The sequence below is a fragment of the Galeopterus variegatus genome, unplaced genomic scaffold (genome assembly GCF_000696425.1).
Source record: "Galeopterus variegatus unplaced genomic scaffold, G_variegatus-3.0.2 Scaffold8547, whole genome shotgun sequence".
In the NCBI taxonomy this organism is placed as follows: domain Eukaryota; kingdom Metazoa; phylum Chordata; class Mammalia; order Dermoptera; family Cynocephalidae; genus Galeopterus; species Galeopterus variegatus.
Window position 1 is genome coordinate 34,162 of NW_007734658.1, and position 17,177 is coordinate 51,338.

The 17,177-nt window shown below is 35.0% G+C and overlaps 1 protein-coding gene and 1 pseudogene across 1 annotated transcript in view; one reads left to right on the plus strand and one right to left on the minus strand.

Annotated features, from left to right (window-relative positions):
- Window positions 1–17,177, plus strand: part of LOC103608547 (T-cell immunomodulatory protein-like) — a gene marked incomplete at its 3' end in the record, with an annotated part of 40,746 nt that overhangs the window by 22,046 nt on the left and 1,523 nt on the right. Inside the window, exon 4 of the mRNA XM_008592967.1 lies at window positions 6,741–6,784. Within this exon, the coding sequence (XP_008591189.1) occupies window positions 6,741–6,784 (44 nt within the window). The remainder of the gene's footprint in view (window positions 1–6,740; window positions 6,785–17,177) is intronic.
- On the minus strand, window positions 4,245–4,624 carry LOC103608544 (annotated as a pseudogene).

Genomic DNA, 17,177 nt, shown 5'->3' on the forward strand with positions numbered 1-17,177 from the left:
ATTCATTGGTCATTCGTATCATTTTTTGGGTTTCAATTTCATTAAGTTCTGCTCTGATCTTAATGATTTCTTTCCGTCTGATGACTTTAGGTTTGGATTGTTCTTGTTTTTCTTGTTCTTTAAGGTGAAATGTTCGTTTGTTCACTTGCCATCTTTCCATTCTTCTGAAGTAAGCATTTAATGTCATAAATTTCCCCCTTTGTACTGTTTTTGCAGTATCCCACAGGTTTTGGTATGATGTATCATTATTTTCATTAGTTTCAATAAATTTTTTGATTTCCTGTTTGATTTCTTGTTGGACCCATATGTCATTAAGTGGAATGCTATTTAATTTCCATGTGTTTGAATAGTTTCCAGAATTTCATTTGTTATTGATTTCTAATTTTAATCCATTATGGTCTGAGAAAATACATGGGATAATTCCAATTTTTTTGAATTTGTTGAGACTCGATTTGTGACCTAATATGTGATCTATCCTGGAGAATAATCCCTGTGCTGATGAGAACAATGAATATTCTGAGGTTGTTGGATGGAATGTTCTGTAGATATCTGCCAAGTCCAATTGGTCTAGAGTATTGTTTAGATCTTGTGTTTCTCTGCTGATTCTTTGCCTACATGATCTGTCCAATATTGACAGTGGGATGTTCAGGTCTCCTGCTATTATGGTATTAGTGTCTATTTCCTTCTTTAGGTCTAATAGAGTTTGTTTTATAAAACTGGCTGCTCCAACATTGGGTGCATATATATTTATGATTGTTATGTCTTCTTGATGGATCAATCCTTTTATCATTATGTAGTAATATCATATACAGACTGACAGAAAGAGAGCCAAAATGCTGGGTACCGATAAGCTTTAATAAAGGAAAAGAATCTGCCCAGCTGCACTCAAAATGGAGAGCAGCAGCCAGGGCTGCCCTCACAGTAGAGTGCAGCAGCCGGCGTCAGGGTGGGAGGGCTTATATAGGCTGTAAGGAAAGTTGCCGTAATCAGGGATGGGTTTGGTCCTGGTGTGGAAGATAAGGCTGGCTGATGCAATCGGGTGGAAGAGTGCACCCATGTGGAAGTAGAGGAGTTTCTATATCCCAGAAACAACAAGATTTCTCGTAAGGGAAAGGCTGGTGGCCATTTTGTGCTCAGTGTGTGTAAAATGGCACCGGTCACATCCAAGATCCATCACAAACTATATCTCAATAAAGTTGTTACAAAAAAGTGTGTGTATTTGTATGTACACATATATGTATAAGTTTTGGAAATAGATCTGTTTATTAGCGCTTCCAGTCACTATACCCAGTACGCTTTCACACTGCACATTATTGTCTTGGTTTCTGACTACCCAAATTTTTTCTCAATGTGGATCTCTCCATTTACATAGCAAGTATTTATTACTTTTCATTACTTTCATTTATCAACAGGAATCTGTCATCTTGTATGGTGTTGTATATTAATAAGAGAGAATATTGATGTATCAGTTGATAAATGGGCATCTGGCAGAGAGAAGATTTTTGTCAGTGACCCAGTAACTGCAGATCCTTTATATATTAGTCAGGGTTCTCCAGAGAGAAACACAGCCAGTAGAATATAGATATAAATGTGTGTGTGTGTGTGTCTAGATATATAGAGAGATTTATTATAAGGAATTAACTCATGCAGTTATGGAGGCTGGCAAGTCCAAAATCTGCAAAGCCAATGTCCCAGTTCATCAGGCGTTAGAATTCTCTTACTCTTGGGAGGCCCATCCACATTTTGGAGGACAGTGTGCTTTACTTAGTTTACCAATTTAAATCTTAATCACATCCAAAAACACCCTAACAGAAACATCCAGAACAACATTTGACCAAATATCTTTGCACCTTGGGCTCAGTCAAGTTAATATATAAAATGAATCATCATACTTATTATTAAAATTCTTCATCAAAAAGAGGCTGTGATAAAATGTGTGGATTAAGAAGGTGAATTTTGCTAGAATTTTCAGAGGAAAAAAATAGGTATTCATTATCAGGAAGTCAGACTCTATCATCAGAACTTATTAACATTTGTGTCACTAAAATTGGTATACAACCCCTCACTGCTAAATTTGACTGCCCTAAAAAAAAAAAAAAATGGTCAGACCTATAATGACCAGTTTGGAGTATAGTCATCTAGGTGTGAAGGGATAAAGAAAGTTGTAGCAGTGGGTATTAACAGAAGAAATAAGGTAAAGTATATAGCTTGATAAATATTTACATAAGTATACTCCCTTATAACCACATCTAAATAAAGATAAAACATTTCCAGTACCCAGAAGTTTTCCTCATATCCCCCCACCCAGTCAGTAACTCCTGCATAGCTGTAACCACTATTCTGACCTCTGTCACAATTGATTAGTTTTCCCTGTTTCTGAACATGATATAAATGAAACTACCCGGTATGTAGTCTTTGTGTTTGGCTTCTTTTGCTCAACTCTGTATCTGTAAGATTCATCGAACATGTAGATTTTAAGTAGAATTTTGTTAAACATGAGGGTACATCAAAAAGTTCATGGAAAGATTCATATTATGTTTCAATTCTACTTTTTCACAAACTTTTTGAAGTACCCTCATATTTGCCTGTGCCTGGTCTTTTACCTTAACAATAGAGTATAAACATCTTCAAGTCAGCACTTACAGACCTTCCTCATTCTTTTAATAGCTTTGTATCAAAGATGTTCCACAGTTTATTTAGCTTTTTCTTAGTGTATATTTAGGTGGTTTCCAATATTTCATAGACATGAAATTGAGTTGAAGGGACTGTATTTTTAATATAAATAGATAATAACAAATTACCTTCCCTGAAAGCTGTAGGTATTTATATTCCTACCAGCATAAGATACTGTCCAGTTTACAACATACTTATCTGAGAATAATAAATTTTTATTTTATTAATAAATTTGTTTTTAAAATAAGTAATATATACAAATGGTAAAAATAAAATATACAAAAGAGTATATGGTGAAAAGTAAGTCTCCCTTTCACCTCTTTCTCCCAGCAATTCATTACTCTTCCCAGAGACAACCTCATCTTGGTATTTGTCTGGTACTTTTTGTGCATATGCAAGCATAATGTGTCATCTAGAGCTGCTTCACTATTTAACTACTGAATAGTATCATTAAGTATACAGACAATATAATTGACAAAGTTCCTTATTGACATATCAAGATTATTTTCAATCTCTTATTATTATTATAAATAAGGCTGAGTGACCTATAGGATAAATTTCTAAAAATGGAATTGTTCAAGACTACATATTTATTTTTTAAATGAACATTTTATTGAAATATACATATGGAAAAGTATACTTTTTGAATTTTATATTATATTTCTTACCTTAACAGATGTCCCTTTTAGAAATTGTATCAGTTTACACTTCCACCTACAGTATATGAAAATGCACATTTCCTAACACCTTCACCAACCTAAGGAGTTATTACACTTTTTAATATTTGCCAGTTAGGTAGATGAAAAATATTGTCTTGTTTTTATTTTGCATTTTTCTTAAACTGAGTGAAGTTCTGCATCTTTTCATATATTTAAGAGCCACTTGTATTTTTATTTCTGTGAACAGTCTTTGTCCTTTCATATTTTCTTATTGACTTATAAATGTACTATTATAGCATATGTTAGGGTAATTAAAACTTTTTGATATATATTGCGAAATTTTTCCTAGTTTTTCATTTATCTTTGATTTTACTGTTACAGACATTTTTATCATTCTTTTATTTTTTACATATCTGTTCGGTACAAAATGAGTCATTTTCCTAACTAGTGAGGTTTAATGTCTTTCTTCATGTTTTTTGATTATTTGCATTTTCTCTTCTGGATATTATTTCTCAAAATTTTTTGCTTTCTATTGAATTATCTTCTTCTAACTGATACCTAGAAGTTTTTTCTTTATTAGCCATAGTATTTCTTTATAATGTTATGCTACAAAAATGTTTGTTTCCTTTGTCATTAGTCTTTATATTTTTAAGGTATCTTTTGTATTTTTTAACAGTTTATTAAAATATAATTTGCATACCAATACCATTAACCATTTGAAATACACAATTCAGTGGTTTTAGCATGTTCACAAAGTTGTGCAACCATCACTGTAATCATTTTAGAATATCTTCATTACCACAAAAAAGAAACCCTGTATCCTTTTTTTTTTTTTTAACACACAACTTTATTATTACAATCACAAATCCTTTGCAGGATGGGGAATGAGTTCTGACAGCAGGGAGAGAACCCCTACTTGCCAGCAATGAGCAAGTTCTGCAGGACCACAATGACCGAGTCCCCGCACAGGAACATCTTGGAGGTGTAGTGGTCCTTGTTAACTGTCTTGGACTTCTTCTTGCCTTTGCCGCTCTTGTGAACTTCAGTCCACATCTCCTTCACATTCTCCAGCACCATGGTGCAGTGCCTGTCAAAGGTCTTCACGCAGGCCAGGAGTTTCTTGTTGTTTCTGCAGTTGATGAGCACTTGGGTATTGTTGGGTGTTGTTTGACAGGATTTCCTTCTTTGACTGACTGTGTGAGCACAGAGAGTGGACCTGTGTTAAATTCTTCTTCCTGCTTCTGCAACTCCTCTGGGGTCATCACACTCTTGAGCTTGTTGAGGAGGCTCATGGTGGCCGTGTGCTCAGGTCACTCCTGTCTCCTCTGTGTTGCTTCTGCCTCTGAAACCCTGTATCCTTTAACTCTCCTGCTTCTGCAACTCCTCTGGGGTCATCACACTCTTGAGCTTGTTGAGGAGGCTCATGGTGGCCGTGAGCTCAGGTCACTCCTGTCTCCTCTGTGTTGCTTCTGCCTCTGAAACCCTGTATCCTTTAACTGTCACCCTTAAACTCCCATCTTCTCCCAGCACTAGGCAACCACTATTCCATAGATTTGCTTATTTGGTACTTCTTTATCCATAGATTTGCCTGTTTTGGACATTTCATATAAATGGGATCATATATGTGGTCTTATGTGCTGGCTTCATTCACTTTACATAATATTTTCAAGGTTCATCCATATTGTAGTATACATCAGTTCTTTATTCTTCTTAATTGCCAAATACTCATAATATCACATGACATGTATATACCTCATTTTTTTTAATCCATTCATCAGTTTATGGACATTTGGATGGTTTCCACCTTTTGGCTATTATGAATAATACTGTTGTGAACATTAATGTACGAGTTTCCGTGGGAATATATATTTTCATTTCTCTTGGGCTATACCTAGAAGGGAATTTCTGACTCAAATGGGAACTCTATGTTTAACCTTTTAAAGAATTGCCAGATTGTTTTCCAAAGCAGCTGCACCATTCCACATTCCCACCAGCGATGTGTAAGGGTTCCAATTTATTCGTATTCTCAACAAAATTTTTATCTAACTTTTTTATTATAGCCATCTTAGTCGGTACAAAATGTTAGGTAATTGTGGGTTTGGTTTTTAAACCATCTTAACCATTTTTTTCATTGTGGTGAAAACGTGTAACATAAAGTCTGCCATCTTTACCATTTCTAAGGTATAGTTCATTAGTATATATTTGCATTGTTGTAACACACATCTCCAGAACTTTTCCATCCTGCAGAACTGGAACTCCATATCCATTAAACAACTCACCAGCCCTGATAACCACCATTCTACTTTCTGTCTCTGTTAATTTGACCACTTTAGATATCTCATTAGGTGGAGTCGTACAGTATTTTACCTCTTTGTGACTCATTCATTTTACTTAGCATAATATATTCAATGTTCATCCATGTTGTAATAACATTTGACAGGCTTTCCTTCCTTTTTAAGGTGAATAATATTTCATTGTATGTATTTACCACATTTTATTCATGTATTTATCTATTATTGGACATTTGGGTTGCTTCCACATCTTGGCTATTGTGAATACTGCTGCTGTGAACATGGGTATATATCTCATGGTGGTTTTGATATACATTTCCCTGATGGCTAATGATTTTGAGCATCTTTTCATGAGCTTACTGGCCATCTGTATGTCTTCTTTGGAGAAATATCTATTCAGATCCTTTGCCCATTTTTTAATTGGGTTGTCCTTTTATTGAGATGTAAGAGTCCTTTTATTATTATTGTCTGTGCCAAATGTAAATTATGTTGTGAGGTGAACCCTAACTTTATTTTCCTCCAAGTAGCCAATTATCTAGTACCATTTACTGAATAATCCATCTTTTCCTCTCCTTTAACAAGTATTTGAACAAATGTGTTGGGTTAGACCCTAAGAAAATAAGGATTAAATGATGCAGAGCTAACATCCAAATTCACAGACATGTGAGTAAGTAATTACTGTTCAGCAAGATATTGGTTCAAATTAAGGCTTATGAAAATCAATTTGAGACAATTGCGAAAAAGTACCAATGTCTACCTAGAGTTGAGAGAAGAAGAACACAGGAGAGGGAGAAGTTTGGGCATGGAAACCTTCAGAATAAAAGAGTAAGAACTAGGCACTGTGCTAGGGTAAGAAATTTAAATAATGAAAACTGTTTTGCAAGTGTAAAATATTAATTTCACTGTTTCCCCAAGTTGTATTTAATGTGAACATACTATAGTAAATTGAACAGCAGAAATTTAAATTGCTCAGATCTAAAGAAATTTAACAGGTTTCTGCTTGTGGTCAGGAATCACATGGAGCATATTAATGGATTTTAGGGGGGAAATTAGAGCTTACTTTAAATATAGCTTACATTATAACAGCAGTAATAGCCTGTTCTTTATTTTTCCACAGTTCTTAGTGGTCTGTGTTCTAATGACTGTCCTCGTAAAATAACGGTAAGTAAACTTAACTTGTTATAAAGAGTAGTGTGAAAAGTCTTTGCATGATAAAGGTATACACACAAAATAGTTGTTATAGGTTACAATCGTTTCAATTGTTATTACTATTTAACAGTGATTAAAATATCCTTCATTACTCAGGAAAACTTTGCTGGAAGTGAAATACCTTTTCTGAAAAATTTCTCACCTCAAGGATCACCTCCTTGATGAAGCCTTTTCTGTTATCCTTGGAGGAATGACCATCCCTCCCATTATTTCTGGACATTTTGGCATTTATGATATTTGATCCACTTGTTTAGATTAGATGCTTCTCCACGCTAGACCATAACTCCTTGAAGTCAAGAACCATGACATCTTTGCATACCCTGTACAGAGCACAGGGTCAACCATATAGTAGGCAATGTTTTTTGTGTGTGTAATCTTAATATCGACTTGCTGTCTAATGGAATGTTTCAGTGAAATAACAAAATGTGAAAACAGGCTGTTTTTGAAGTAGCCAGTTCATGTAAATCATAATAAGAATATTACATTATAAAGTTTGAAAGCATGTGTGTGTGCATGGGTGTATGTATATATGTGTGTGTACACACAAACCTGTTTGGGTCTTTGTCCATCTCCAAAGCCGGCAGTGTAGCATCTTCAAATCACTGACACTAACCCATGCTGCCTTCCTCTTTTACTTATAAGTACCCTTATAATTACATTAGGCTATCTGGATAATCCAAGATAATCACTTTATCTCAACATCTTTTATCAAATCTGCAAAGTCCTTTGTACAGTATAAGGTAATATACTCTGCAGGTTCTGGAAATTAGGACATTGACATCTCTGGGAAACTATTATTCTGCCTACCACACTACCTCATAAGGTTTTTGTTAGGATTAGAGTAGTTAATGTATGTAAATTATAGTAGGCCTTAATACACAATAAATGCTCAGAAAGTATAGCTGCTATTATTTGTCCATGTTAATGTTTATTCCCTGCCTCCATACTAGCCCTGTATTGATAGGGATAGTAAGTTCCAAATATTTGAGAAATGCCAGTATTCCATTTGCCTTTCAGATAGGACTAGAGGTCTACTTGACTTCTTCTTATCTTTTTCATGTAAATCCTTTTAATATATATAACAATTTTATGAAATATGGACATGGAAGATTACTGTTTTAATGTCAGTGGAATTTATGGCCTCTCTCTCTATCACTTTTCATCAAATTCTTTTTACCAAAGCCTGGTAATTTTACCCACTTTATGAGTCTAGAAGCAGACAGATGAGTACTTTTACCCTTCAATACCAGATGTGTTTAGAAGTCATCTTTGACTCATCTGTATACAAAAAGAGTCTGTGCACATTCTTTGAAGAGCTCCCTGGGAGCACAGACAGTATCTGTTTTGCTTGCCTGTATATCCTAGAAAATAATTTTTCAGTTGACCACAGGACTTAAAATAATCCCTTCATCCACATCCATCCCTTTTGCTTTTCCTCTTAACTAAAAATCAATACACCAACTGTGCTGTGAGTCACATATGCCTCCCATTTAGTCTTCTCAGGGACCTCATTCCATTGCTTATTCTGTTTGGCCTATGTGTCCAACCTCCACCTCTCTGTTGGTATTTTCCCATCAGCATTTAAGGGTTCCTAAATCTCTCTTATTGATAAATATTGATAAACATATATGTAGTAGCTGGATGGAATGTTGAGTTTGAGAAGGACTTTCCACTGACCAGCTACTACCCATCTCTGTTTTCTTTTCCCAGCCAAACTTCTTGAGTTGTCTATATTTGGATCTCTCCAATTCCTTACCTTGGTATCCTTAACCCTCAGTTGTAATCTAGCCTTGGACCTTATGCCACAGGTAGTGCATTTGATACTGCTGATCATTTCTAGGAACACTCCTTTTCTTTGGCTTCCTTTATACTCTTTCTTCCTAGCTGTCCTCCTGCCTCTCTGGCCGTTCCTCCAGGCTTCTTTATAGACTTTTCTTCTGCCCATCCTTTAAATTTTGGTGAGTCTTAGGGTTCCATTCTAGGTTCTTTTCTCATTGTATATATAGTAGTCTCCCCTTATCCACTGGAGAATACCTTCCAAGACCCCCAGTGAATGCCTGAAATTATAGATAGTCCCAATAGATGACTAAAACCCAGATCTTACCAAACCCTATATATACTATGTTTTTTCCTATCCATACACACCTATGATAAAGTTTAGTTTATAAATAGGCACAGTAAGAGATTAACACAATAACTAATAGGACAATTATAATAATATACTGTGATAAAAGTTATGTGAATGTGGTCTCTTTCTCTCTCTCTCTCAAAATATCTTATTGTACTGTATCATGGGTAACTGAAACCACAGAAACTGAAACCACAGACGGGGGGGGACTACTATAAACACTTTACGTGATCTCAGTCACTTCTCCTGAAATTCAGACCTTTATATCTGAAAGCCTCACAGGGACCTCTAAAACTGAAATCTAGTGTTTCTCCACAAAAGCCCACTCCTCTTCCCATATTTCCTATCTCAGTTACTTTTTCCTTGCCCCCAAAATCTGCTAGATTATTATTCTCTCCCCTTAGCTGCCCCTTCTCTCTATCCTTCGCTTAAGTTCTGGCAGTCATTTTCTGCCCAACGGTTGCAGTTATCTGGGCCATCCTTCAAAAAGCTAGTACACTGATCTTTCTAAAACACAAACTTTCAGAGGCTTCCCTTTGCCCTTGAGAAATGATCCAAATATAGACTATTGAGATAAAGCCTTGTTTACTTCTTCAGCCTCATCTCTTGCAGTTCTTCCTCACATCCTCCCACAACTCTATATGTCAGCCACACTGAATTACTGTACTGTTTTGCCCCGCTTTCTCACCTCCATGCCCTTGCATATTATTCTTCTGCCCTGAAGCCTCCTCTTCTTGACCACCTCCTAGATTCCTCTATGTGACCTTCAGGTTGGCTTTCAGACAGTATTCCTCCGACAATCATTCACTGGCTCCCCTTTGACACAGGATTGAACACACCTTCTATTGTTTCCTAGCACACTATGCTTAGTCAGTTCTACTAGTTATCACTTCTGTAGTTGGTGAATTATCTGTGTTAAGTTTTTTAAGAGGGAGTGTGTCTTGTTTATTATTCTGTCCTTACTGCCCAGCACAATGCTTAACACAAAGTTATATAATAAATATTTGATGTATGAATAAATGAGCTTTCTCTAAAAGTTGTTTTGTTTTTTAATAGGCTCTCATTGATAAATTTACCATAGCATCTCTAACTACAATAACATATTCATTGTTAAGTCTGAACACTTGCAAAATAAATTACAAGCTATTTGCAAGAGAAATGCATTCTGCAAACCCCTGATATAAAGGAAAAACATCCCTTAATTTTGTTCACAGAGATACCCCATGATGAGACACAAATGTTTCAATTGTTACAACATACAGATTTTTAATATATGTAGCAGAACAAGGTACCTTTAACTTTTTCATCCTTTCAATCAGAAAAATTCTCAGGCTTTTACGTGTTCTTTTTAGGAATTTTCTGACAAAGTACAAGCCAAGTAAATTTCTGTCTTTATTTTGGTTAAGTGAATTACCTGACTTGATACTGTTTTACCCATCCTTTAAAAGATACCAGACATTTCTTCAACAAATATTTGTTGATTATAACTGATTTATTTATATGACATTTCTTAAAATATTATTCTCTCTGTAATTCTTTTTTTTTTTTTTCCTTTTTGTCTTTTTTCATGACCGGCAATGGATCGCACCCCTCAGTGTCGCGCCCATACCTCGCTCAAACAGTGAGCTGCCGGTCTGTATGTGGGATCCGAACCCTCGGCGGGAGCGCCACTGCACTCCCAAGCGGTGCACTGTATCAGTGCGCAACCGGGCCGGCCCTTCTCTCTGTAATTCTAACTTATTTGCCTTTCTCTTATCACACCTGACATTGGTAATATCATGCTTCCTTCACTAAAGATAGAAAAACAATCACATGAACATTTTCAGCATTTAAAAAACCTTTTTACTGTCCTTTACGTACTTTGGTCAAAGGGAAAATACCTTGCAGTTTTCATAGAAAAATAGCCAGAATTAAAGAAAATAATTTATTGAATTTAATGTCTTTAAGGAATGAGTAAGAAACAATATAAAAAATTCAGTATTGAACTAAATTGGGCAATGCAGCTAATGTTAATTAAAATAAGGATGAATGCCAGTGAGTGTTTATTTATAAAAATGAACAGGATAAACAAAAATTACCTTTGAGAAAAATGAAGTCTAGAATATGCCAGCTATTTCAGAATCATGAATTTATATTATATAATTATACCTAATATTAATGACAACCTAATATGTCTTATATGTTCTTCTAGTTTTGTTTTATCATCCAGTACCAATGATGTAGAATATATTTGGTCTCCATTGTAAAGGAGCCCAAGACCTTGAAACAAGTTCTTAAATAATCAGGTAATTGACATTGACAAACCATCAAGATTTGGCCAGGCTACTGAAAAAGACAGTCTCTGAAGAAAACAGAGGTATTCAAACCCCAATTTTATATCAGTTAACAGGCATACAGAGGTCAGTCAGGTTAGTTAAAAAGAATCTGTATAATACAATATCTAAACTGTATTACATCGGTATGACACATCCTAGAATAAGAAAAAGGGAGCCAATGATTGTCCTTTTATTTATAGTATGAAAAATTGAAAGATTACTAATATTTTTTAATTTAATTTCCCTGAATTCTTTCAAACAAGTATTAGATATGAGATTTAAAAGGAAGGGTAGGGCAAACTATGAGAGATTTGTACTAAGATTTTCACATAGAAAGTGACATTACTAGATGATGTGGTACAGTGCTCCACATCCAATAAGAATAGCTACTGTCTTAATTCTCTTCTTACCAAAATTTATTAAATCAATTTACTGAAGTTTTCCATGAGAATATATTTTGGATTTATGAAGAAAAATATCCAAAGGAAAAAAAGAGTTCGTTTTATAGATACTCTAGTGTGTATTCATTTCAATAAGCAAGAACTCTTAGCACTTAGACAACTAAGATATGTATAAATTTCAAACCAGGACAATTGGGATTATTCACATCCTTCAAATTTAACTTTAAATATGACTTTCCCCCAAATGAGCAGGAGTAGTGGGGGGAAAAGAACAAAAACAAAAACAATGTATTCTTTGAAGTTATAATTTTCTTAGTTCTGTCTATCCTTTAGTTCTTTGGGTGCTGTCTGCAAGTTGTTCATTGAACCAGTGCCTCAGTGCATACAGCCCAGAATTCTGGATCAGTCCCTGGGTGCGGTCTAATCACAGTAGCACTGCAGAGCTGTTGACCCCTAGCACAGTTTTACCGTTTCAACTCTGCCCAAATGTGACCTTCTCAACTTTCCATTGCCCAACGGTTCTATACATAATATATATATCACTGTAACTCAGACTACCATTAATTTTGTCCTAGCATTGGAATATTGCTCTTCAGGTTTTAATTTAACAGGTGCTTACACTTCATGGGCTAATCTAAAGTGTTTACCATCATGCCTTATAGTGGCTGTGTTTTCATATCCTTTATTACAAGTACTCAGTTTTAAATTTATCCATAGTTTCAAGCTGTTGTTTCATTACAGCCATATGTGTGGTCTTGTTTCTTCTGAGCATAGTCAAAGGGTGAATTTGTATGCAAAAGATAGAACACAGTACAATTCTTCATGATACTGAGATCTTGGTATCTACTTTGCTCCTTTTGTTGGTGAAATCCAACATGCCTACTTTTCCTCCTGGAAATCAGGGCAGATATCTTGATCATGGGGCATGAACTATATTGGCCAGTACCTTTTTACATACTCCTTGGTTTCCTCTAACTAAAGGTTCAGTTAGGTAAGGAGGAGACTCAGGAAACTATAGACCTACGGTTGCTTCTCACGGTGTTCTAAAAGAACACATGGACCCAAAGCACAAATGACCAGGGTAGGTAGAGTAAAAACTACAGCAGCACGGAAACTAGGAGAGCAGTCAGCTTGTTTATTGAAAATGAATATGCTTTTTTAGGCATTCTCCAAGGGTAAGAGGTGTAGCTATTACAGAACTACTTACCATAGGTTACATGCTCAAACTGACAGGAAAATTCAGACGAAACTTAGAACTTACACAGGTAGCACCAAGTCCATGCCTAGAATCCTCGACTCAGAGCCTGCTCCCACCGCTTACAAACTAGAAGAAAAATCCTGAGCAGAAAATGTTCAACTCAATACTTAGATGTCTCACTGTTTAAGAGAAGACATTGTCTCATGAAATTTTGAAGAATTCCATAGTTATTCACTTTTAATATAGGAAATTAAAGGCAATTGTTTATTTTATATATTATTAAAAGTATACCAGGTAGACCTTTGAACATGGGGAAAGAAAAAAAAAAGCATACCCGTATATAGTAAGTACCTTTTCCTTATCCCATATATATGGAATTCTAAACATTAAAACATACCATTGGCACTTAAAATTTATGGTAGAATGAATAAATCTGTATCAAATTACTTCTTAGAAGTTTATAATCTCTGCTTGGTTGCTCTTCTATTGCATAGAACAGGAGCCAAAAACTACAGCCCATGGATCAAGTCCAGCTCACCACCTGTTTTTGTGCATAAAATGTTATTGGGACATGGCCACACACATACGTTTACATATTGTCTAAGGCTACACTCATGCTACGACATCAGAGTTAAATAGTTGCAACATAAGACGTTATGGCCCACAAAGCCTAAAATATTTACTATCTAATTGGCCCTTTACTGAAAAAATTTGCCAGCTACAATAACAACTGCAATAGAAAGTAAAAGTTATTCTCATCTTTCTCTGATTTGCTATGTGTTCTGACAAATACACCTAAATTCTTTAAGCCAGCACTCTAATTATCCATTTAATCAGATAGTTTCCTTTTCTGAATTGATCTTTCCAAACATTTTCAAACTCTTACTGTTTTTTTGTTTGTTTTTTAATCTAATGAGTTTTTTTCTATCTTTTGTGACACTGCATGAACCATAGGATTCATTGATTTGAAGTACTCTATTGTTCATCCTGGCTATTCTCTCAGATTTACATCACTTGCAAATTAAAACGTGTTTGTAATTTTTAACAAAGATTATTTAATGCTGGAATGTCTACATTTTGGGCATATTCCACTTGCCTCTTTGCTTGTAAGGCATATTCTGCTCTCACAGAAATTCCAATAAGATCCTGCACTTCACTTACATACCTAGCTAGCAGACAGGCAGCCTGAAGCTTGCCCTTAAGAGGAAAAGGTCATGATGTTTTATTTTATAGCTAAGGATGAAAAATGAGTGTGCTGATATCATAATGGTAGGTAAAACAAATAGTTACACAACAAATACTTTAAGATTATACTTTTTAGACCTAAATAAATTAAAATAAATCTAAAAATTGGAGATTATATCATACAACTCAGAAAGCTTCTTAATGATCCCAACCTAAATCTTTCTCTAAATGCCTTTCAATTCTATGAAATTTCAATTCTGTGAACCCTCATTTAACTCTTCTGCATTTGTATTGGTTGAAAAAGGAGCATTGCTACTAAAAAACAATTTTCTGCACCACTAAAAACAACTAAGAAAAACTGAGAAATGTTTCATTGTTTTGTGTGCATTCAACTGAATTAGTGATTTTATTCTCTTGTATTCAACCAAATCCAACTTGTATAAGGAGGTTAAGGTTACACTAAATACTCTCACGAACTGCCAATTTTTGTAAAGTATACAAAGTGTGGTCCCAAATAGACCAGTGGTTCTCAAAGAGTAATCTCCAGACCACCAACATCAGCATCTCCTAGAGACTTATAAGAAATGCACATTCCTAGGCCCAGACCTACCAAATCCAGAAATCTGGGGTTATAGCCTAGAGTATAAAATCTGTATTTATAATGAGCCTTCTAGGTGATTCTGATGCATGTTAAAGTTTGAGAACCACAGCACTGGCCTTTTAGTAAAGGGTTTTACAGTAAGCTAACAACCTTGTGCTCTTACTCAGAAGTGGAATTTCCTTCTATACATACATTCTCACAAATAAATTATTCCCATATTAAAGAAAACTAGAAGGTAAACTTAACATATATTTCTGGTTTTGATTAGTACAATGTAACTGAAAATGAGATTTTATCACTTCATTATGATAAAAGGTATTAACTTATTTGGCCAAAATAAAAAAAAAAAATAGGAACCCACATATATTGGGCACTTATTGTGTGCCAGACACTGTTCTAATTACTTTATACATATTTACTCATGTAATCCTCACTACAGTCCTATAATATAGGTACTATGATTATCCCTAATTTGAGATGAGGACACTAAAACACAGAAATACAAACAACTTGCCCAAGTTCACACAGAAAATAAGGGGAAGAGGAGAAATATGAATCCAGACTGTCTAACTCTAATGATTACATCCTTATTTTCAGAATTTGGAAAGGTAATTCCTAAAGTATTCTCAGGATATGAAATATATAGAATGAACTCACAGGCCTTGAATTATTGTATTCTTCAGTTCAGGCTGCCATAGAAGAATACCATAGACTAGGTGGCTTAAACAACAGAAATTTATTTTCTCACAGTTCTGGAAATTGGAAGTCCAAGATCAGGGTGCCAGCATTGTTGATTGTGGTGAAGGCCTTCTTCCTGGCTTACAGATGGCCACTTTCTCACCATGTGCTCACACGGTCTTTTGTCACTTGGTGGGCATGGCAAGGAGAGCGAGCTCTCCAGTTTTTCCTCTCCCCTAATCCCATCATAATTCCTCATCGTACCCTTGTGATCACATCTAACCCTAATAACCTCCCAAGGTCGCCATCCCCAAATATTATCACATTGGAGGTTGGGGCTTCAACACATGAATTTGGGGGGGACAGAAACATTCACTCCACAACAATTTTTCAGTAAACTATTTCAGAGAAGTGTGAGAAAGAAGTTATATGTTACTTTCACAGATGTATTGTCATCACTGCTGATTGATATTCCCATAGTTTGGGCTCCTTACATATTAGCTTTTCAGGTTTCACATAAAGGAATTTAAGATGTATGCAGGAAGTACTTAAATGAACTAGAGGAATTAATTATTTCAGAAATTCTTATGTTAGTCCTTTTCAAATTGAAAAATCCCTTAATGATATAAGTAATAACTTCCCTAATTAAAAATTTATAAAAATTAAGATCTTCTTGAGACCAGCCTTAATATAACTCAGGAATGTAAAAAGTATGAAAGATATAGCAATACTTCTAGTATTAGTACTAGTACTGTGTTAGAAGAGACACAAAGTAAAATTTACCCCAGACTTCTTGACACTTCCTGTAAGCATAAACATTTTTAGTACATTTCTTACTGAATATTCATATGGAGGTAAATGGCACTATATTAGGGGAAAAAAATGAAACAAGTAATGCTATGACATATGAGATAAGAAACCAAAAGACTTACTGGCATAGGTATCAGTTGTATCATTTCAACTGGGAAAAGCAAAATGGGAATTGAATTGCTCACTATGTAGTTAATATAGAACAGCAGTTCTCAAACTTCTTGATCAGCAGATCCCAAAGAGCTTTTCTTTATATGATTTATGTCTATCAATATTACTCTATTTGAAATTAAAACAAGTATTTTTATTCATTTCTTTTAATAAATAGCAAACCTCTTATGTTAATATAACCTCTAATTTGTGAAAAATAACTATTTTCCACATTAAAGAATTAGTGAAGAGAGTGGTATTGCTTTACATTATTTCAAACCTTTTTTTTCTTTAGTTTCCATGCATAGCATTGAGCAAACCTCTTTAATACTTAGCGCAATAGAAGACTGCAGATCCTCATATCTCCTTTTGCATTCAGTTTTTTGTGATATGTTGTTTTGGTTGAAATACAATCATGGGTCACTTAAAGACAGGGATACATTCTGAGAAATACATTAGGCAATTTCATCGTTTTATTCAAAGTTTGATGCATGTTCCAGAAATAAGTAACAATACACAAGTTAGAGATAAACCTCACCTTTATACCTACACTCTGTCGATCTATCAGATTTTTCTTTACTCGAAAATAATGTATTCTGTAACTGTGCAAGAGATTTAATGTGGAGAAACTAAGCATCAATACTTTTCATTCTATTGTAATTATTTATTTATTTTGATATTTTAGTGAGAAAATATTAACTGTTTAATTCATCCCTGAAGGGAAAAGCAATGCTGTATTCCACAGATATGTCATTAAAAAAAACTATTACAGGGCCGGCCCGGTGGCGCACTGGATAGTGCGCCGCTTGGGAAGCGCGGCGGCGCTCCCGCCCGAGGGTTCGGATCCCACATACAGACCGGTTCCCGCTCACTGGCTGA